Source organism: Lycorma delicatula, chromosome 1 (assembly GCF_047948215.1).
Source record: "Lycorma delicatula isolate Av1 chromosome 1, ASM4794821v1, whole genome shotgun sequence".
Lineage (NCBI taxonomy): Eukaryota > Metazoa > Arthropoda > Insecta > Hemiptera > Fulgoridae > Lycorma > Lycorma delicatula.
The window spans coordinates 306577757-306601026 of NC_134455.1; the positions used below are offsets into that span (position 1 = coordinate 306577757).

General features: G+C 27.2%; 1 protein-coding gene across 7 annotated transcripts in view; it reads right to left on the reverse strand.

The window, feature by feature from the left end:
• Positions 1–1824: 1824 nt before the first annotated feature.
• Positions 1825–23270, reverse strand: part of FipoQ (F-box/LRR-repeat protein FipoQ) — a 78844-nt gene continuing 57398 nt past the window's right edge. For 2 of the 7 annotated variants that reach the window (XM_075380690.1, XM_075380700.1), the window contains exons 4-11: positions 21308–21464; positions 19648–19765; positions 19130–19290; positions 11718–11823; positions 9020–9186; positions 7310–7512; positions 5440–5643; positions 1827–2243 (exon numbers count right to left, since the gene is read on the reverse strand). In XM_075380690.1, coding sequence (XP_075236805.1) covers positions 2108–2243; positions 5440–5643; positions 7310–7512; positions 9020–9186; positions 11718–11823; positions 19130–19290; positions 19648–19765; positions 21308–21464 — 1252 coding nt within the window. In that variant the 3' untranslated portion in view covers positions 1827–2107. Of the gene's footprint in view, positions 2244–5439; positions 5644–7309; positions 7513–9019; positions 9187–11717; positions 11824–19129; positions 19291–19647; positions 19766–21307; positions 21465–23270 lie in introns of all 7 variants that reach the window. The other 5 variants (XM_075380717.1, XM_075380725.1, XM_075380670.1 and 2 more) reach the window with 4 other exon arrangements.

Here is a 23270-nt window from a genome sequence, read left to right on the forward strand (position 1 = left end):
AGTTTTAAAATGAAGTTATATAAAGTAAAATTCCAGCAAAAGCCTGAGCTAACGTATCCACAAATGAAAGTTCAGATTGAGAGAATCCCCATTGAGGGATCTGAAAATTGGAAGTAAAAATGATAAAGGATTTTGAAAAACCAACAATACAGCCTCTGAAAGCATGGAGATCTTTAGGTGAGAGGACGAGCACTTCGGCCGCCCCACATTTTCTAGCAGTGAGTCCATCCATCCTCAATTGTGATGTAGTGACTGTGCCAACAGAGTTATATGATATCGGCAGCAGGAGATCCTCCAACCCACTGGGTTGGTCTAGTGGTGAACGTGTCTTCCCAAATCAGCTGATTTGGAAGTCGAGAGTTCCAGCGTTGAAGTCCTAGTAAAGCCAGTTATTTTTACACAGATTTGAATGCTAGATTGTGGATACCGGTGTTCTTTAGTGGTGGGTTTCAATTAACCACACATCTCAGGAATGGTCGAACTGAGAATGTACAAGACTACACTTCATTTACAATCATACATATCATCCTCTGAAGTATTATCTGAACGGTAGTTACAGGAGGCTAAATACGAAAAAGAAAGCAGGAGATCATCCGTGACAAACAGTTAGGGATCAGAAGAATCCATCTACAATGCCTCTGACACCATTGAGTTCGACATCAAGGCATTTAGAAAGATGGAGAAAAGAAATAAGAAAGAATAGCCTAAGTGGAAGCCTAGGCGATAACAATAAAGAATCAGATTAAAGAAATTTTATTTGTGTGATATTGTTGAAGATTTGTCAACATTTCATTAGAAGTGGTTTAGTGTGTTTGAAGTGTTTTAATGTGTAAGTTTTTAATGATTTTAAGCAGCAAGGACCCTTCTACACCCTTGCCATATTGTGTTTCTTTTTGGGTTTTAATCCCATGACAAGCCTGTTTATTAGATGATCTGTATAGACAAGACTATTCCACTGACTATGTTGCTAATATTTTGTCAGGGGGAGAGAAATGAGATATTTTTCTCTTTTTTTTTAAATGGAAAGGGGCTAATGACTAAAGTAGTTGATGTTCCTAAAACATCAACAACAAAAAAATAATAATAAAAATAGTCTGTATAATAATAACATCAACTGATGCTGGGGTGAGAACAGCAACACCAGTAACTAAAGACTGTTCCAGTCTTTAGCCTGAACAAATGAAATGATTTGTAGTAAGTTAATAAAGAAAAGTTTATTTATAAAATTTGGCCTGGTTTTTCATTTCAAAAGTTTGTAGTTTTTTAAATAATTTTAAAATGTAATTAAAAACAATTTGATATTATTCTTTTATCATTATTTTTTCACTTAAAATTAAATATTCCTTAAAGTTTTGATTATTCTTCAAGACTACTGTTATGGAACCATAATACATAAAACATTTTAAGCACTTCTCTTTTAGGCTGTTTTATTTGATACTCAATGAAATTCAAACTACTTTAATTTTTCGATTTGAAAAAAATATCACCTAAGATACCCAATCTTTTTGTTTTTTCCTGTCTTTGCTTATACCTCTTGTCAATTGTAGACATGAGACAAAGAGTTTAATATATTATTAATGAAAATCAAACAATTTAATATATTATTAATGAAAATCAAACAACACAGCTGTTATGGATTTAATGTCACAAGCATACATGCATATATATAAACTTATATATAAGATTGCAAATTATCAAAAACATTACTCCTATTTTATAGTAAGGCAAAAACAAACTTGTATTTACTTCAAAATAATGTAAAGAGTAATTTTTTTATTTTTTTAATAAAATTCTTTATTTAATAACTTAGATATTTTACATTATGATTCAGTAACAATAAATATGACAATGATAACCAACAGGGTTAGACTTCTTTTTGTAATAAAGTAAGAAACAATATCTTTGTTACACTGAAAATATGTTGTCACTGTAAAAATATAAGAAAGTGTAGATAATATGTTATAATATTTTATTTTTATCAAGCTCAATTAAAAAATTTAAAGATTCAGTTTATGATCAGTTTTTTTAGAATAGTAGAACTATTGCAGTCTTAAATAAATAATTGTGATGAATGTATATTTAATACAATATCATTTTTATGTTATTATTAATTGAATATCAGATCTTTATAATTGCTAAGCAAATAATATATTGAAACTCTGCAACTTGTTATTGTTCTTACTACTGTCATTCTATCTGCTCGCTCAAAGTTTGCTTTAACAATTTCATAGTAGCGTCCATCACTGAAACAAATAAAATTGAATATTAGACATAAGAAGTTAATAATATATAAATATAAAATAAAAAAATGTTATTCACATACTACTCACAGGCTTGAACATATTAACAAAGACACAACGGAAATGTACAAACAGTAACAACATGTTTGTAAATAATTTATTAATATAGAATACTAAAATATCATTAATTCAGGCTGGTCTAAGAAAACAAGTTACATTTTTCTTCATCATTAATATTTATTATGTTCTTAACATTTATACATATTATTTATTCTAACCATTATTTTTTACATCATCCCCTCCCACCACTAACATCATATTTTGGTGACTGGTTAGCATCATTACACCAGTTTTTCTGTGATTGAATAGGATCATCCTAGTTTCCATTTCAAAAACAGTTAAATACAAACTTAATTTAGTTGGATTTGAATGCTTTTTGTTAAATGTATAATTTAGGAAGTAAATTGTTATCTCTACGATTTAGTTAGCAGTACATCTCATTACTCAGCAGCTGGAGACTAGACAAGAGAAACTGCTGACAAAAAATTGAAAATAATAAAAAATTGCCACACGTAATAGTATGATAAACAGAGTTTTACAATACACTGATGGTAATATAATATTAAAAAAGGAATTAAATTTAATTAAACAGATAGTAATTGAAAATAGATGCAATAAAAACATCATTAATAATTTAAAAAATAAATTAATATACAGATATAGTTATGAAAAGACATTTTATACTCTAAAATTGGTGATAATAAAAATTATTTATCAATAACACACAATAATAATACATTCAACTTTAAATTCTATACAGGCATGACAAATAGAACAATTAAAGGAAGATTTAAGTAACACTTATAAACATTTAAAATAACAAACAAGAATTAAATTATGCAGATCACATAAAATGCAAATATTTAACAATGTACTTTTTTTTAGAAATCTCCTATATTTTATGTATTTTATTATTACATAACAAATTACAATAGTGGATCTTGTTTAAGTATTTAACAAAGCATAACCTAAGTTAAGTATTTAACATGTGTGTTAGAAATAAATTAAAAACACAATCTTTTGAAAAAATATGTTTTTTTTAGAAAAAACAGTAACATTAATATTTTAAATGAACAAGTAAAATTTGAATATGACAACTTTTTCTTTTTCTGTTTAGCCTCCAGAACCACCATAGGGTATTACTTCAGAGGATGAATGAGAAGATATGCATGAATGTTAATGAAGTATAGTCTTGTACAGCCTCAGGTCGACCATTCCTGAGATGCGTTAATTGAAACCCAACCACCAAAGAACACCATGATTGTTTTTTATTATTCTAAATGATATGATATTCTATATCATCTTTACCCTTTGCTTTTACCATGTACATTTTAGAAATTTTCTACATTTTATGTATTTTATTATTACACAAAAAATTACAATAGTAGACCTTGTTTAAGTATTTAACATGACCAGGCACAACTCAAATGAAGAAACTTTTTTGCTACAATTCAATGTTGCATCAGTGCCAAAATTTATAAATTAAGCATTACTTGAATGTTATGGTTGCTATACAGAAAGATATTTTACCATGCAATGTAATTGAGCAAGTGATATAGAATGACTGCCTATCTGCTTCATCAACAACTACACAGTTAATTAGATATTCATTTCTGGTACTTTTTAACAATGTTTCCCTCACCCAATCTAATATGTATTTTATTATAAATTTATTTTTATAATCAAAAAATATTAAGACCTGTTCTCTATTAAACCCAAATAAGGTTCCAATTATCAAGAACAGTGTGGATAATTAGATTTCTTTATAAATGTTACAGAAGGATTCATTTTAATTTTTTTTTTATGAAGCAAAAATTAGCTCTGAAAAATCAAACAAGTCAATTATTACCAGAATTTTTGGAATGGTTGCATGAGCAGCGATCAGTAAACCATTCTGAGTGCACTGGATAATTGTTATTAGTGTCAAGTTTAACAATGTTTTTAATGATTTTTCAATAATATAATTCATCCTCTTTTTAAACAAAGGTTTGTGAACGTATGCACTACTCATTACATCCTTCAAAATAGAATAAACATTTAAACTGTTGTGGTGTTTTAAATTAGACGTAAATTTAACACTTTTATAAAAATATATTTATAATTTACCTAATTTTTTTGGTTACAACTTGGGGTTCTGCCACCAAACTGCTTCAGTTGTTGTATTCATATTACAAGCTACCAAAAACATAAATTTTCCCAAATACATATAATGTATTGTAATAAGTTCATACAGAGCTCGGCCTAAAAGTATCCAAAATGACCTATATTTAGAAAACCACTCATCATAATTTCTGAAACAAAGCCTCACTTGACACAAAATAACTCCAAGATTTGTTCTGCATATTCTCAAGGTCAGTGGAGTATGCATGTGCAAGCAATTCATAATACAATTGTAGTCAGTAGTAGTCAGTCATGTTCAACGGTGTGTACAAACTGAATGGAATATCAGCCCTCCTACATCCAAGTTTATTCGTCAGTGGAATATGACTTTAAGAATACACCTGACCACCACAAAATATTTACTAAGGAATCAAGATTTTCTAAAAGTGATCGGTACATTTCAGTGCTAAGCTAAGGGGGATGAACACACACACACAGACCCACATGCAAATGCCCTTTAATAGGGTAGGATTAGAAGCAACAGATTAAATGTTATCTTTCTATTCATATTACTAGTCATTTAATAGTTTTTTTATATGCTATACATGCTATATATGTATTTTGTTACATTTTTTCAAAATTGATTCATTTAAAATCCTGCTTAATTAACTTTAATTCTGTATTATTTAGTATATTTACATTTTCTCTTATTCAGAATGTCAGTCAGGATTAAAAGTAATAATTCTACAGGATTATAGAAGGATTTAATCATACATTACAAAAACTATTACTTAGGTTATTAAGGTAATATTTAACATATGGATAAATAAAATACGAGTAGTGCAATGTACAGCATTTTAATAACATTTACTGTTAACTTGTATTCACACCCTCTCTCTGCTCTTCATTTATTCGAATGATCTAGTTTACTTCCATTATTAACTAATTTATATGTAAGGTTAGATAATAATGTGATTTAGAAAGAGGCCAGTTAGAATAACTATAAATAATCATAAAATTTGAGTTTACTAATTTATACCTAAGAACAAGGCAACGCAGTTTAACCAGCTTTACACGAAGAACATCAATGGCTTTTTGACTTTTATCTGAGAATCTTAAATTGTCAGGATCCCATCTCAGTTCAAGACGTTCCAAATTTGGGCAGTTGTTTGCTATTCCATCCATCAGCTGATCAACATGAATATTTACACCCAGTCGTTCCTGCGTTCCCATTATAAAAATCCTTTAAATAATAAAAAAAAAATAATTTCAAATTACAATTGTTTACAAACATTTCAATTACTCTTACTTTTAATAATAAATTCACTTATTAACAACTATTAATCATTTGATCCTTAAACCAGAAAAAATATAATAATTAAGAAATTATCAAGGTATGAAAATGAGCATTGGATCATCTATATTAACCATGTGAAACAGTTTTCATAACTAATTAATATTAATACTCTTACTAAAGTAAGTGTATCTCAAGTGAAGACAGAATTCAAAACTTATTTAACATGAACAAAATTTCAAATTAATCACACAACAAGAAAAATCTAATTTTTTGTTACGTGTATTTTTTATGCATTATTTTTGTGAAATTCAGCATATTACTGTGTATATTAAATTAGAACCATAATTCTAGCTCCATTTGCTATATGAGATACTACCAAAATTTTATTTAATCCATTTTAATTACAGCTTCTTTTAAATCATTACATAGATAGGTAAATTATCTCACTGCAGCATTTTGGTGATAATGGATTTCAATTAATGGTAACTAACCAGGTAGTTTAATTTTAACAAGAAAAAAATCATCTATCCAACAGCAAATGCTACTAACCAACTCTACTGAAATTAACTATTACAATATATATTGTAATGTATTTGATTAATTATCAAACATGTTGATGTACATTGTTTGATGAGCGGTTTACAGATTATTTTTACAGCTGCATATTGGCAAATGCACTGTACTCTGCATAAAATACTAGACGTCATCCACTTTCTCATCTATACATTTCAACTCTACCTCAACCGATTCAAAACATCCAAACACTAGATACATTGATATAATCCCTTCCACATCCATTCCTAAATGTTAAATTTCTCAAGTAAACAAACAAATTAATATGTGCACTAGTTTCTTTGAAAGCTTATGGTTTATAAATATATTTTATTCAAGGGGAATTAGAGAAAATTTTGTTCAATGTTCTTGGTATGTCTAACCAAACTAATTATTTTTTTTTTTTAATTTTCGGAAAAGAAATTTTGCAAACATTTTAAAATAGGAATAGTTACAATAAAAATGAGACTCTGAAGTTATATCACTTCATAAAGACTAAATTAGTAAATTCAAGCCAGCTAACCTTACTATTAACAACCTTTACCAGTTAATGTAACATTCATCATATTTCAACCCACTCAGAATATTAATTATTTATTGAAACAGCCATATACCCACTTATGATAGTCTTCTTACCTGATGAAATAATATAGAAATACCAGAACCTTACTGAGAATTTGACAAAAATGAAAAGTTAATTGTAAAAACTAACCATCAAATTAATGTATATCTATGTTACAAAAGAATTAATCACACTGAATTGAAATGCCTGCAAGACATTAATACCAATCCTCAATAATTCATTATGTGATAGTTGTTTAATAATGATAATGTAATGCAAAAATACAAAATTAGTAAAAAAAGCAAACTCACTATTGTTCTTTACTTTGGCTCATTATAATTTCTTACTTTGAAAAACACTGTATTAAATGACTATAATGGTGTAGTCTCAAAACTATAAATTAATAGTAACTATTAATTATTAACTGTAATTAATAATCGTTTTTATTAAAAAAAAAAAGATCTTTAATGAGAAAAACTCTCATTAAAAAATACTAACTTGGTATTGCAAACAATTGGCAGTATGGCTTGCCAGAGTTGATCCGTAATATGAGGCATCCCAGCTAAAGAAAGCCCAAGTAACTGGTGGCCATGACGAAGTACAAATTTATGTAATGCATCATCAGATAAATTATCTGACATGTCAAGATCTAGGGCAATTAGGTTACGTGGATTTCCATGCTCCATCCAAGCCCTTAGTACCTGTAAGACATAAAAAGTAAATAAATAATTGTTTGAACTGTTCAAGTAAAAAAAAAAACTAAAAACTAATTAAAGTTTTTTTTTCTAAAATTCAATCTGTTTAAGGTTGACAATTAAGATGGTAAAAGGTTAAGATGGTAAAAGGCGTTGTTATTATTATCATCAAATTTAATATATTTAGGCTAATAATTTATGAGCCATGTCTAAAAATCTTACACTCAAGTACATTGAGTAAATCTGAAAAACTTAATTTTTATTGAAATAATCTAGTAATGCCATTTAGTATTAATGAATCATTTAAATATTTCATTATATGCACATTTAATAAACTAAATAGAAAACGTTTATCTTGACATGTGTACAATGATATTAATTACAATAAGCAAATTTTATACATATTATTTCAATAAACAAAAAGGCATAATGTGCTCAAATTATACAATTTTCACAAACAAAATAATTTGACAAAACTTGTTAAATGAACTAACACAGCATAAATTAAAGCCAATTACATAAAAGATTTCTTAACTATTTCCTTATTAGCATCATTTACAAAAACAGTGCTGCTTTCTACATCGCTGAAGAATAAGATGCCACGGTAATAATGAAAACATATTTCTAAATACTTAGAAACTTTTTTTTAGTATTTTACATGTACTAGTAGGAAAGATGGAGGATTTCAGAAATGTTCCTATCTCGATTATGTTATTCTATGTAATGCAATCTGTCTTCATAGAATGTCAGTTAATGGTACATTATTTAGTACTAACATTTAAATAGACATCATTATAAATAGAATTATCAAAGGAATTTTCTTAGCAATGTTTTATCCCATTAATGGTATTATAATTATGAATAGATCAAGAAAATGTTTTTTTTTTCTTTAATCTTCCTTCTACTATTAATCTGAGGCCTAAAATTGCTTCCCTTGTCCCTATAATTTTCCTGAAACCAAATTGGTCTTCTCTTAACACTTCTTCCACTCTCCTCTCAATTCTTCTGTATAGAATTCTAGTTAAGATTTTTTATGCATGAATAGTTAAACTAATTGTTCTGTATTCGTCACATTTATCTGCCTTTGCTTTCTTTGGTATCATGACTATAACACTTTTTTTTAAGTCTGATGGAACTATATGAATTGAGAAGTGCAAAATTAGTAAAAATGTTTTGTTAGAACCAACTTGCATGTGATATAAAACTGTTACTATAGTATACTCATTTATCACCATGTAAATAGCATCTTAGCACTTGAAGTCACTTCTTTTTATAAAATAATACAAACTAAATCAGGAAATATATATATATTCTAGAAGATCTTTATAAAAATATACACCAGATACTTCCTCATGGTATTGCAATGGCACTTTTGTTGATACTCATCTTGATGTGAATAGGAAACCTGTTTAATTACAAAGTCAAATCGTAATTAATATGTGAAATTTGATTGCTGTTAACCGCAAAGATACTATGATTATAATAGTATTAACTATTAATTTAAAATACTGACCGAGTCATTGAATCCATTAATTTGACCAGCCATTAAAATACGAAGATTTGGTATGCGTGTAAGCATATCAATTAAGCATTCTGTTGATAGATTTGTTGCAGTGATGTCCAATTCTTGTATGTTTGACTTTTCCCATTCTACTTGCATTACATACTCACTTTGAAGATCTATTAAAAAAGAAAATAATGAATGATAAAATGACTTCAATGATTAATGACTTTTAATTCTAATGTTGTAGGTATAAATTGCAGGTATCTATGGAGGAATGATATACAACTTTATGTAGCTGGAATGTATTAATTTACCTTCAATGCTTAATGAATTAAGGCTGTTGGGTATAAAGTATCTAGGGTATAAAGTTCTTCACCTTATAACAACAATCTAGAGAATGGAGTAGCTATACCACATACAATTTCCTACATAATAATTTCTAGTAAAAACAAATGCTGCAATATTCATTTTACTATGTGTAGGAAATTGTATACACATAGTAGCATAATACATGGTTCCAATATTTTTCATTTATGACATGTAAAATTCACTTTATAAAAATTTACTTAAGATAACCAATTATAATTAAACAGTATGAAGAAAATCTATATTAAAAATTAGATAGTATATCTCAATTAAAAATACATCCATCTAAGTAAAAAAGTATTTTATTGTATTATGCTGACATAAAAAATAATAAAAATCTTAAAACCATATTAAAAATTAAGCCACAATCTTCTTGCTAAATAAAAATGAGAAAAATATTAACTAATAAAAATAAATACACTGAGACTTCAGAATGTTTCTTATCAATATAATGCAATGAATTTGTATACTACTTACAAAGTTATCAAGTGTTTAGTGAGGTAGAATTTGATATAAAAATTGATTCAAATTTGAGTTTCTGCTCAGAACATGAATGTGAAAATGCTCGTTCACTAAAGTCTTGTGTGCCTTACATTATTTAATTTATGTTCAAATAGGAACTATATTTTTTTAAACATTTCAATATTCTCTACTAGATTACAAAAAACATTTATTATGAGACAAAAAGATCTTTAATTTATTTACCATAATGAAAGATATTTTCATTACAAAAAAATAGTCATTAGATATAATGACACATGAATTGTTAATTAACTGTGAACAGTAATTATTGTCAGTGATAGATAGTTCTGCTGAAAACAGGACAGGAACATTGGTGTTTAACATCCTACTCCTAATAATAATCTTGTTAACTAGTAATCTAATATTCTAATTCAAATAATATATATTTTTATTTTTTGTTAAAAGTTATAATACTCATAAAAAAAATAATGAAAACTTGCTCACATGTTAGCTTACAAAATAGATTATCTAATTATTATATACCACTATTGTCTATGATGGTAGAGAGAGAATGTCATACAGAACTATTTTTTTATTTTTTTTTTCTAAAAATACAAACCAAATTTACACCTAAAAGAATTTATTTTACCTATATCAAAGTGCTGCTAATTGTCTTTGTATTATTACTCAATGAGATTAGTGGTGCTGTTCTTACCCAGTGGTTCCAGTAGAACTCACTTCTAGTGATATTTTTAAGTTAGAAAGAAATGTATTGAGCACTAATTACAAATTGCATTAAATTTTAAGCGTCTGTTAATTTAGTATATCACTATTTAGAATTTTTATATATTTCATAATGTTCAATTAAAATACATTTCCACTTTGAATATTCCAAAATATTTGATTAATTGTATACATTGATTTTTTGTGATTTTGTTTTTGTGAGCAGTTAAGCAGATGTTGGCATTATTTTACTATGTAGTGCATTTATGTTCATTGAAAGTATATCCCACTTGCACATAGAACTTTTCAAGTCAGAGCAGTTTAATTTATATAATCCTTGCATGTATCTTTCTTTTCTGTTTAGCCTCCAGAACTTAAATGATGTTTTCTTTTTTTAAAATAAGAACATGCTAATTTATTTTTATTTGTGGGAACATATTCACTGCTATATTTAATTATATTGTCATACTGATTCAAAGTGTTTTAAATGACTAACTGTGAGGAATACAAAATAAATGTCTATATTTATACATACTATAACACACAAGCCTTCAAGCTTCTGTACAAATTAAATCATCTTAAGAAAACTGTAACGTCATTAAATTCCAGACTCTGTTCCCTGTTACAAAGCTGATCCCTTATTCCAGAACTAGTCTGAACATTTTCAAATTAAGATTATTATAATTTTAATTAATTTTTAATATATTATATACATTATATATTTTTAATTCTATATTATAATATATAATACAATATATTATAATTCTATTATTTTATATTATATATTTTTAAATCTATGAAAACTAATTGAATAACTACTAATAATTTTTTTAAGTAACATTTATATAATGATGACTTCTTCAGGCATTGGAATAGTGATAAGGCATAGACATATTTTCCCTCTACTTCTTTACAGGTGAATTATTATAATATCATTATGAAATAAAATTCAATACAAAAAGAAAATAATTTTTAAGTGGTATAATTAAACAGTTCTTAACATAAAATTAACTCAAATTTAATCATCAAATAAATTTTTTCTTTACCTAACAAAAAAATATTCCAAGTAATGGTAATCTTCACAATCATAAAAAATGTTTTTTAAATAAGTATACTAATTATGGTTAAAACAATACAAAAAATAATTTTAACTTACTTGTCTGATTCATTAAAAGACATGTTAACCGTCGACTCCTCTGAAATAGTGTTTTCATTGTTGATCCAGTTACTTTTGAACAGTAATTTACTGCAAGACATTCAAGCTACAAAAAATAATATATATATATATATATATATATATATTATTTATTTTAAAAAAAAATTATATATATAAATACAAATAATTCATGTTTTTCTTAATGTTCTTTACAAATTAAATGTTATCATCAAGAGAAGTTCATTTAATAAAAAATCTAATAATTTAATTATTTACTGATTATTCTGAGAATTAGTGTCTCCCTTGAAATGAAGCAGACTAACTTTGAGCTAGATAGTTAGTCTGCAAAAGTTACCTTGCAGTCTGCAGTTAGTACCTAAATTTACCACCTCCATCTGTGATATAATTTTTTAATTTTTTTTACTGCATCATAAATAAATATGTTTGTATTAATAATTTCATCGTATTTTCTTTGATTTCTTATATCTCTATTTAGTCATTTTAATTCAAAATGAATCAAATGTTATCTCATCTGTAAATATGAGGTAATACAGTTCTTATTTATCATTTTTAATGATTTTGATATTTTATTTAATAAAATCATGAAATAATTTTGTAAATTTACCTACTTAATGGTCTAAGTTTTCATAAATTTGTTTTTAAACATCGTAGATTTTATAGTACAAGTAGATATACATATAATTATATATTTAGATTAGTTTACTGAATAATGAAACAAAAATTTTAACCAAATAAAGACATCAGATGTATATCAAATACTTAATAGATTAATATCATGTATATATTGTTGGAAATTAAAAAAAAAATGGAAATAAATTTTTACAACTCCCTTTATGTTTTATATGTTGGAAAGAGTTTTAAGCACTGTGATGTATTTCCTTCTTCAGATGCTATTCCAGTATCATTCTTTATCTGCCAGGTTTTAAACTAGATATGATATCATTATATGATAGAACTATAATTATTTTATTATAAGCTGAAATCTGATGTAAAGAAAATATAAATGTACTATTAACTACTTATATGCAACATTATGTTGGATCAACGCATGCAAGTAAAGTAGCTGCAATGAAAGACTGAAAGTATATGAAGTAACATTAAAAAACAAGCTTTGAAATTGTATGCAGCTACTAAAGGTTATTATTGCAACAACAGTTTCTTTACTTCAGAATTCAGCTACCTGCGTACTTTAATATTTGCATGACTCCATATTCAGATGTCTGATTTCTAAAGTAAATGTAATATAGAATAATATTAATGGCAAAATATAAAACTTTTGTTTGCAAATTTCTTACGTACAATATTTGTACCTGAAGAGGAAGTTGAGAACTGCCGATTATGCACTTATCCAGTCTATCTTACAAAAGTATGTAATAAAATCTTTGAGGGAAGGAAGTACATATAAATATAGATAAAAATGTAGATTTATTCTTGCACAAGAAGAGTCCACATATTTCATAAAAAATCAATTATTAAATTGACCCTGCAAGATAATTCATTATATGAGATTGAGATTAATCATAGTAGATTCAGAGAATGTGATATTTCTCTACTTTATGTTCATGTTTTACTGACCTAACCTTATTCTTATAAGAAAGATAATTTTTAACCTTTAATATAAAACTAAGAGGAACAAAATGAAACTAAGAAGCGTTCATCAGCTTGCCTTGCTACGGGTTGCTGCAGGGTACAGGACTGTTTCATATGATGCACTGTGTATATTGACTGAGGTCCCCCCTATTGATCTACAAGTCAAAGGGCGTACATTAAGATCTACGGGATTGTCAAGTGATGCGGTTGCAGTTTTAATAGATCAGGAATGGCAGAATGCATGGGCTTGCTCAAACGTGGGGGATTGGACCAGAAGACTAATCCCTAACATAAGAGATTGGAAAGGTAAAAGAAGGGGTAATGTAGACTTCTATGTTACACAATTATTGACGGGTCATGGCTCCTTTGGTCAGTACTTATATAAAATTGGAAAAAGGGCTACACCGCAGTGTGATTACTGCCAAGAGATAGACAACGCTGAACATACTATTTTTGTTTGTCCCAGATGGGCACGCAACAGAAGTGAGATCTCTGCAAACAGGCTAACACCGGATATTTTAATCAACTGGCTGATGATCAGTGATGTAAACTGGAATTAGTTTAGAAGGTTCACGGGTGAAGTTCTCCGATCAAAGGATGAAGAAGGTAGAAGACAGGGAATGTAGTAGGGATGGGAGAACAGTCCTTAAGTGGAGGGCCTGTATGCCGAGGTATGCGGGTTCCTGAGAAGGGAATTCCTGGGGAGAAGTTGGGTAAAAGAAAGCCCGAGTCCCGGCCGGTGGTGTCGGCCCTGCAGGTGCCCTGGAATTCGGTGGGGTTGGTGCCGCCGGTTTGCGGCGTGGCATAAAGACCAAGACCCGGTTCCCTGCTGAGGAGGTGGGGGGGTGGAGTAGCCAGACCTCATCTCTGAGGAGAGGAATTTGAGGCAGGCAAACAAAGAAGTAAAGATCCGAGACCAGGGAGGCTAACCTGCCGTGCCGGGCATACTACCGGTGGGCGGGGGACGCCTACTTAGAGTAAATGGACACTCTCCCCAACTGAGTTATACTTAATTGGATATCCGGTTGGGGGAGAAGGGAAAAAAAATAAAATATATAAAACTAAATATAAGAATGCAATATTTTTAGATACACCAATACCAAAACTAAGAAAATTATTATAGCATTTCCCCATTTTACTTATCAAATAATATATCATCTAGCTTTTCAAACTTTGACAACTTACTCAAAAATAAATTACATTTTTAGAAAAATGACAATTGACTGATTGCTTGGAATTAGCAAGTCACACTGAAAATAAAATGATTTCTATAACATCATATCTGATTGTTAAAATGGGATGAAACTTCTCAAAGGTAATTTTATTATTTCTTTATGAACTGGTGTGATTTTTTTAAAGAATAATTCAAATATTCTTGTTATGAATTTTTATTGAACTCATTCCTCAATCCATGCTTTGCTGAAGAAAAAGTAAAAAAATAACATATTGATACAAGTAATAAAGAAATGTCAGGGGGAAAACAAGTTTACTGCTGTAAGACAATCTCATTTCAGAAAGGATTCTCCTCAAGAATAATAATATATTATATATAAAATTATAAAAATTTATTATAAAAATTACTTATTTTTAAATCTAACACTTCAGTTACATACATATATATATATATATATATATATATATATATTGATTTATTTATATTTTCTGATGCAGTAATAGAAACTGAATTGAAAAAAATAAATTTTGTTGTTGTTTATTGTTATATATTTTATTGTTATTTATTTATAATATTTCCATGTTATTTATATTTGAAAATATGTATCTCTAATAACAAGATTGCTGTTTATTAGATAATTAGATTTATGTTTATTATATTTATGTACTTGTAAATTTCCAAAAAGGATTTTTTATAAGCTTTTATTTAACTTGCTTTAGTTATAATCAAATCTTGCAACTGCTATATCTTTTGATCTATCTTATGAAAATCAATGAGATTTGGTACACGCATGTAACTTTGATGACAATACAATACTACGTGTTAGAATTTGGATATGACCCCCCCCCCCACGCGCTACCCTACGCTAAATTCATACATTTAGTTGAAAATTTTCATTTCTCATGAACTATCGTATGAAAATGATTAAAATTTGGTACACGTATGTACTTCGAAGTGTAAAAATAAATATTTTTACTTTTTAGTCTTAATAAACAAACAATAATATTCAGATATAAATAGTATTAAGAATATGTTTTTTGGATGTAAAAGGTTTATTGTTCATTAAGACTAAAAAGTAAAAATACAAAAAAAATTACAAAAATATATTTGATTACATATAAAAAATTATTTTTTAAAAAAGCTTTTATTTAACTAATATTAATATTAACATTAATAAAAAAAGGAAACAAATTAGAAAAACCCTCTAAAAAGAAAAAAATAAGAATTAAATAAAACTGAGAATTTTAAACAAAAAAATACAATATATTAACAAATATAAAATTACACTGAAAAGTAAAAAAAAATTATATAAATATCTAATAAATAAAGGTAATTATTGTTAAATTTTAAAATTAAAATTAATGAAAATATTTAGTTAAATAAAAGCATGGCGCAGTTTTTATAACAATCTTTTCTAATAAGTATTTATAGACATTTGCTGTATTTTAAAATATATTTTTTGTTTAATGAGGTTGTTTAGTATATGTATATTTAGTTAAATAAAATCATGGCGCAGTTTTTATAACAATCTTTTCTAATAAGTATTTATAGACATTTGCTGTATTTTAAAATATATTTTTTGTTTAATGAGGTTGTTTAGTATATGTATATACTTTATTTATCTGTAATAAAATAACTTAAGTTTTAATTCTTTGATGGTTCAAATTTGCACCAAGATAATAGATTATAAAAATGGTAACTGGGATTCTTTTTTTTAACATTGTTAGTATCATTATGTTTAAATTGATGTTTCTTCATTAATTTTTTAATGTCCTTTAAATTAAAACCATTTTATCTTGCTATATATTTTATTAAATAAAATTATTTATTTAATTATCTATTTATTAATGTTATCTTCCACATAGTTTATGACTATTCATCAAATTTGCTCTTTTTTGGTGATATGGGCTTATCGATTAATTATTATTTTTTGTTAACGGTAATATTGATTCGCAATATAGACTAGTGTTAATTTATTTTTCTTGCCAAAGTATGTTCAATATTTTAATGAAAAAAATTAAGTTTTTTAAGAATCACAATGCATTCTAATTTTTTTTCGTGTTAAAATGACATAATTACACTGATAGACAAAAAAAATTTGTTTAATGTTTCTCTAAGTGTGATACCATTTCTTAAATTGATTTTTGCATGCATTACAGATCTGTAAATACAATTTTTCTATCACCCTTAGTTTCAAATAACTTACGCTTTAAAAAAAAAATTAAGGGAAAATATAGTTAAAATCTTTAATATTAATAATTTTGCACAGCCATACCTGTGTTAGAATGATTTCGCTGATGAATTTCTTTTATAAATAGCCTCAGGCACATCCCGAATTAATGTCCAACAGTAATCATCTAGAATGTTAGTATTCCATTTCCTTTTATAGCAGCTTTCCATCACCAAAATGTCTTGGTGGAAACGTTCACCATGTTTGTCACTTACATCTTCGAGGTTGTACGGGAAAAAATCCAGATATAAGTGGAGGAAATGTATTTTCAAAAGACATATTACATCCCATAGCTCTGTATGAAGTAAGAGGTTGATTAACGATATATTGTGATAATTGTCGAAGTTTTGTTTGCTGAGAAAATGTTTCCAAACATCTTTAAATGAAGCCCAAGCTGCACTATCTACATTATTTAACATTGAGTTAAATACATCATCTTCGACCAACTCTCTTATTTGAGGACTAGCAAATATTCCTTCTTTAATTTTTCCTTCACTTACATTCACAAATTTCTGCCTGATGTACAAAAACTGTGGACTATCCTTTTTCATTGCTTTTATAAAATTTTTCATTAGTCCTAGCTTGATATGGAGAGGGGATAAAAATATTTTTTTGGGTTCAACTAAGGGCTCATGAATAATATGTTTCCCATTTGGAGTTAAGTTGTCTCGTTTCTTCCACTCTTTGGTAACATAATGTTTCAAATCATCACATATGTTCCAGCTATGTTTTTTATAATATTTTTTTTTCAAGAACATCTTTCATCACATCCTATGTCTCTTTCAAATTAATACTATAAGCAATTGGTATCTAAGAATATTTGTTACTGTTATGTAGTAGAACCACTTTTAAAGTATACTTGGACGAATCTATACCAGTCCTCAGGTTTATGAACTTGTCCTAAGTGCAGCATAAGCTCATCAATATTTGTGCAATAAACCAGATTATTTTCATCAATAAAGTACTGAGAAAGTTCTTTTTGTTGACTTCAAAAGCCCAAAAGTTTTATATTTTTTTAAATTCCAATCTTGCAATCTTGATCCTAACAGTTCAGCTTGAATTTTTGATAATACCTAACCAAGTCATAAAATTCACCTTGTGACATAAGATGTGGCTTACTGGAAGATAATTCAAAATCAAAATCATTGTTGTCTTCTTCAGTACTGCCCGATTCTTCATCGCTGCTTTCGAAACATACATTCACAGGTGGTTCAGGAATTGGAATAATTTCACTGTGAGGTGCAGGCCTGATTACAGATTGCAATGAAGGATGTTTTACAGTATGTATAGATTGTTTAGAAATTCCAGACATACTTGTTAAACAAAAGTAACAATTGTTTACATGATCCTTTGGTTCACTTCAAACCATAGGTACACCAAATGACAAAGCTTTCCATGTACCTTTCAGCCATTCTCTTAAATATACAGAACAATTAGTGCATACTATATGATGAACCCACGCCTTATCCTGATCACCAATTTTACACTGACAGTACAAATGATATGCTTTTTTAATTAAAGATGTAATGTTTTTTCTATTTGATTTTATGGTACACTCACCACATACGTAACAAAAGGCATTCACATCATTTACACAATTTCAAGCCATTATTACACTGCACTGTTAACGAAGTTAAGACAGCAATAAGACTGAACAAAATTAATTCGTTCCTAAATCCAGTGCTAAATACAAACAACACAGCTGTTTTTTCAGCTACATGTTTTGACCTGCACAGACATGATTAATCTTCTCCATGACGGCTCACTATTCAGTATTAGATGTGATGTCATGATATGTGACTATGATATGATATGAATTCTTTGTGTAGTATTGTTTATTTATAGCTTACAAATTATGTTAACAAAGTTAAACAATAAAAAATGAGCTAACAAAATACAATATAGGAGCTTAAAATGCTAATTATACATTGAAAAATGAAAAAAATCCTTTAATTAAAATTAAAAATTTTTTCAAAAATGGTAGGTGATAGAAAGATTCTGAGGTAGGAAACAAAAATTATGTTTATCACTGTTATTAGTATTAATCAGAAATAAATATTAATTAATTGTAAGATTTGAATGTAAGTAATCAAAATCTTTTACTCTTTTTTCTATTATTTGTTGAATAGAATTCTTTTGTGATTCCTTCTCTTTTTTCTCCATTTTTTCATTGTACCTCTAGTATTGTGTTCACTGCCATTTTTGAATTTATTTAAATCATAAAACAATTAGTTTTAATCTGTATTAGGTACATCTTTTTGCTGCTTTTGATTTTCAACTTAATAGTAATTATCTTATATCTTAAAATTTGTCACTAGAGATTAAACTTTGTAATTATTGCAGTTAAATAATGAAGTTTATGCAATAATGTTTAAAATTTTATAAAGAAAGTTTTACCTGAATACAATTTGAGCTGAATGCATCAATATGGCTGTCATCTATAAAATTTATACCATACAAATTGATGACTCGTAAATTAGGAGTTGCTGACTTTAACTTATGTACATTTATAACCTCATAAATTTCTTCTTCTTCTTCCTCAACCTTTTCATATGTACCTTAGAAAAATTACATTACAGTTAAATTCAGCAGTAATTTTAATTTTAATGTATTGAAATTTAGTCATTTATTTATCAGAAATAATCAATATTGTTTACTATGTCATAATCATCAACTGCTCAGTCACAGTAAATTTTTTAAAATTATGATAATAATGATGAAATATAACACATTAAAATTGATTATTTCTTTGAAATAATTAAAAAGAATTATACAAAGAATTAAACCCAAAAAAAAACTTGAAATTTATGTCAATTTACTTATGATATCGTAGAAATTTAAAATAATTCATTTATCCTTTATAGTCTGAAACAATAAACGAAATAAAGGAAAACTGAAGTATCATTAAAACTCACCTATTAAATGTAAAACTTCCAGACCATTAATAAAATTGTAAATTTTTCTCATAAAACCTTCCATAAAAATGACCTCTGATAGACAAATGCACATGTAGCGTAGCTTTGTTGGAAATGCCTGTAAAATTATTTTCATAAATAATCTGCATTCATTAAAATGTTAAAAAGTAATTTATAAAACATTATACTAATATTTAATAATTGAAAAGTAGATTCATTATTACTTCCAAAGTACAGCTTTTTTTGTGTTCTCCAACCAGTTTTCTAGATGCTGCCAGGTCTGGGTGTGTGTGTACATATAGGCAAATACAATTACCGCAACTGGCTGGCCAGGCCAGTAGACTCAGACTGATTACTCCTGAGATGTGAGGTTAATTGAAACCCCACCACCAATATCCACAGTCTTGCATTCAAATCTACATAAAAGCCTTGACAAGGACTCGACCTTAGAACTCTCAACTTCAAAAAATTTATTATTACAGCATTAACAATGGTATTTTAATTTTCATTGAAATTTCATAAAAGTTAGGAATTCACTATTACTGCAGGGAAAAGTTTAGTGATAAATAAATTTAATGTAAGAATAAAATTTACTGTCACTGAAGGAATTTTGCTTTTATTTCATTTCTTGAACTCCAAATAAATGTGAAATGGTATTTTTTAATTCTATCAAAATTAATTTTTTTTTAAGTTGGTACAATTTTTTTTACACTATTTTTCATTTACATTAGTCATGAACAAGGCACAATTTTATCATATAATCCTAGAAGGAGCACACAGGAGCAAATGCGCCTAAACTCCTGACAAAATATAATCTTTTTCAAATACACATGCAACAGATTCACTGATTTTTATCAATTTAAGTGATCAAACAATAAAAACACAGTAATTACTTATTTTATGGGAAAGACTGTATTTAAGGAAAATACAAAGAAATCTTTAACAAAAATCACCCAATAAAAATTATAGTGTAATACTGCATTCAATGGACACACCCCCAATATCAAGTATATATGAATGTATGCAACAGGAAAGCAATATATAGCAAAGATCTGCTCTAAGTAACTTTCTTGCGAAATAGTGGTGTTTACATTTTTCAAAATGTAAATAAGCCATGAAATTCTGCCTTTATATTATATTGTACTATTTTCAGCACCTTTTAGAGAATAAGGATTATGTACATAAATGGCATACAGTTAATTAAGCTAAGTTAAACTGAATCCAAAATTAAAAATTCATTTATATAAAGGAACAAGTTTAATAAATTTAACTTCTGCCACAGTCCTTATTAATTGTTTCCTTCCTGAAGTGTTTTAAAATCTAGCAAAATAGCTTATAATATTATTGATTTGTTCTTAGAAATGTATATTTAAATGCACAATTAATACTACTTATTAGTATATTCTATACTTCTAATAAGAACTACATGTAAGTACATTTGTAGTAAGTATGTACTAAATAGACTTGTACTGAATACTATGTAATAAGCAATCTGTGCTATATAATAAGTATCTTCATTATTACACAAACTCTATTACTTTACATAATTTTAACAATTTTTTTAAAAAATTAGATTAGACTTCAGTTTTAATTTATTTAAGTGGTTGTTTTATAAATAATTAAATAAAAAATAAAACATTAAAAAGCACCTCAATCACACCTGCATCTCACTGAAGTCATGGAGTTGCATAGCTGTGGAGAAGTCAAGAAGCATGTGTGTAAGATTAGGGCACTTGTTAGCCAGTTCATGTAGCACGGTATGTGTAATTAATTCTATAGGAAGTTCTATATATCGAAGAGAAGGACCAAATCTTATACTGAAATGATAATAAATAAATATTTTATTATTAAGCAGTTAAATAACTAACAAAAATCCAATAAAATTAAAATTAAATTAGTCATTTTAAAAATTAAAATAGTAATTAAAAATTACTACTAAAAATAAAAAATTAAAATAGTAATTTTAAGTTTAATAAAAAAAAAAAAACCATTTAAAATAAAATAATAACAGTGAATCCAGAGTCATGTTTGATGGATTTCAGTCAAACTTATTTTTGTACACTACATATAACTACCAAACCTAAAGGTTTTAATTTCAATTAAGCTCATCACTATGCACAAGAATTAATTGATGTTAAAGAGTCACTAACTAACAATTTACCAGTACTTTATATCATTATTTTATATCAGAATTATTTATATTCATTATTTTACAGGGTTTTTTCTCTTGAGGTAAAAGAAATCATACAGTCAATTTTTCTACTTTGTAATATTTTATCTTCTTCACCTGACCCTGATCATTTTAGTTTACCAAAATATTTCTTGTGTACTGCTTTCTCTTCAATGTTTGAGTGAAGTAAAGTCCTGATTTAACCTTTTGGAATGAATCTGTTAGTGGGTTTTTCTGTTGCACCCAGTTACATTTTCCAATTTTCATGAAATTTTACAATAAGTTCCCTTGTTATTAGATTGAATAGTGTATCTACTATTAATTATTTATCATAAAATTTTCTCTTTCAAAATTATGATGGCTAACATTCTTAGAAATGAATCACTGAAAAATTTGATGAAGGGGAAGTTTCCATCAAGACACTATTGTGGGCAGACTCATGGTCTCTTCTCTAATCCTAATGTGACCTACACCTGATATCATCCACTATTTTCTATCTGCCTAACAGCAACTATGTATTGGATACAACATTTTTTCATGTTTTACTCTATCTTTAACCCTAACATTTGACTGTGTGACTGTTTTTCTACTATAGCACAGCATCATAATTTATAAATAAAAAAAAACCTTCATAGTACAATAAATACTTCATCTTAAATTTATTTCTAATAAATTAATTTTTATCATTTTCTTTTTGATAACTCAGACAACTTATTTACCAAAACGAAAATTTTAAAAATATAAAAAACATTAGATATGGTATAAGTATTTTTTGGAAAATTATCTAGTTATGTCTGAACTTTCAGAAAACAGTGCTGAACAAAATGCTGATATATAAGGTATTTCAATCAAATTTGTCATGGATGTTTCTTAGTTTTGTATGGTTTTGTTTTCCTTGGAAGTACATTTTTATGTCAGACACTGATTTAAAGGTCATGTCAAAGAAGTTGGCTGAAGCTTTTACATGTTAATTATTTTAAGTATAATATTAGATATTTGTATGAACAGCCAAGGGTGTAGAATAATCATTACTCATCTACTGAATTATACTTTCATAACAATAACAGTACAGTTATTTAAAAGTATTTTCAAGCCAAAGTTTTAAAAACATCTTTTTAAACTTTTTTAAAAATTTAAAAAATGGCTGTACATAGTTTACTAAATAGTATTTATGCTAAAAAATTGCCAATTTTTTGCACTTCTTTATAAGAATATATTTACAAGAGCTCTTAAGAGCTGTTAGAAAGTTTTAATAAGTATAGTTATACTATTTACTCTAGTCATGAAGGAAAATTAGCTTCACAAAAAGTCATTTCATTAATTTTTTTATTTTTAATTGTGTAATATGATTGAATAAGGTTTACCTGCTTCAGCTAATTAACAATTAATGTTTTAGTGTTTGATTTTATTAACTTTTTTTGATATCTTTCCAAGATTGAACAAGTTAATTTTT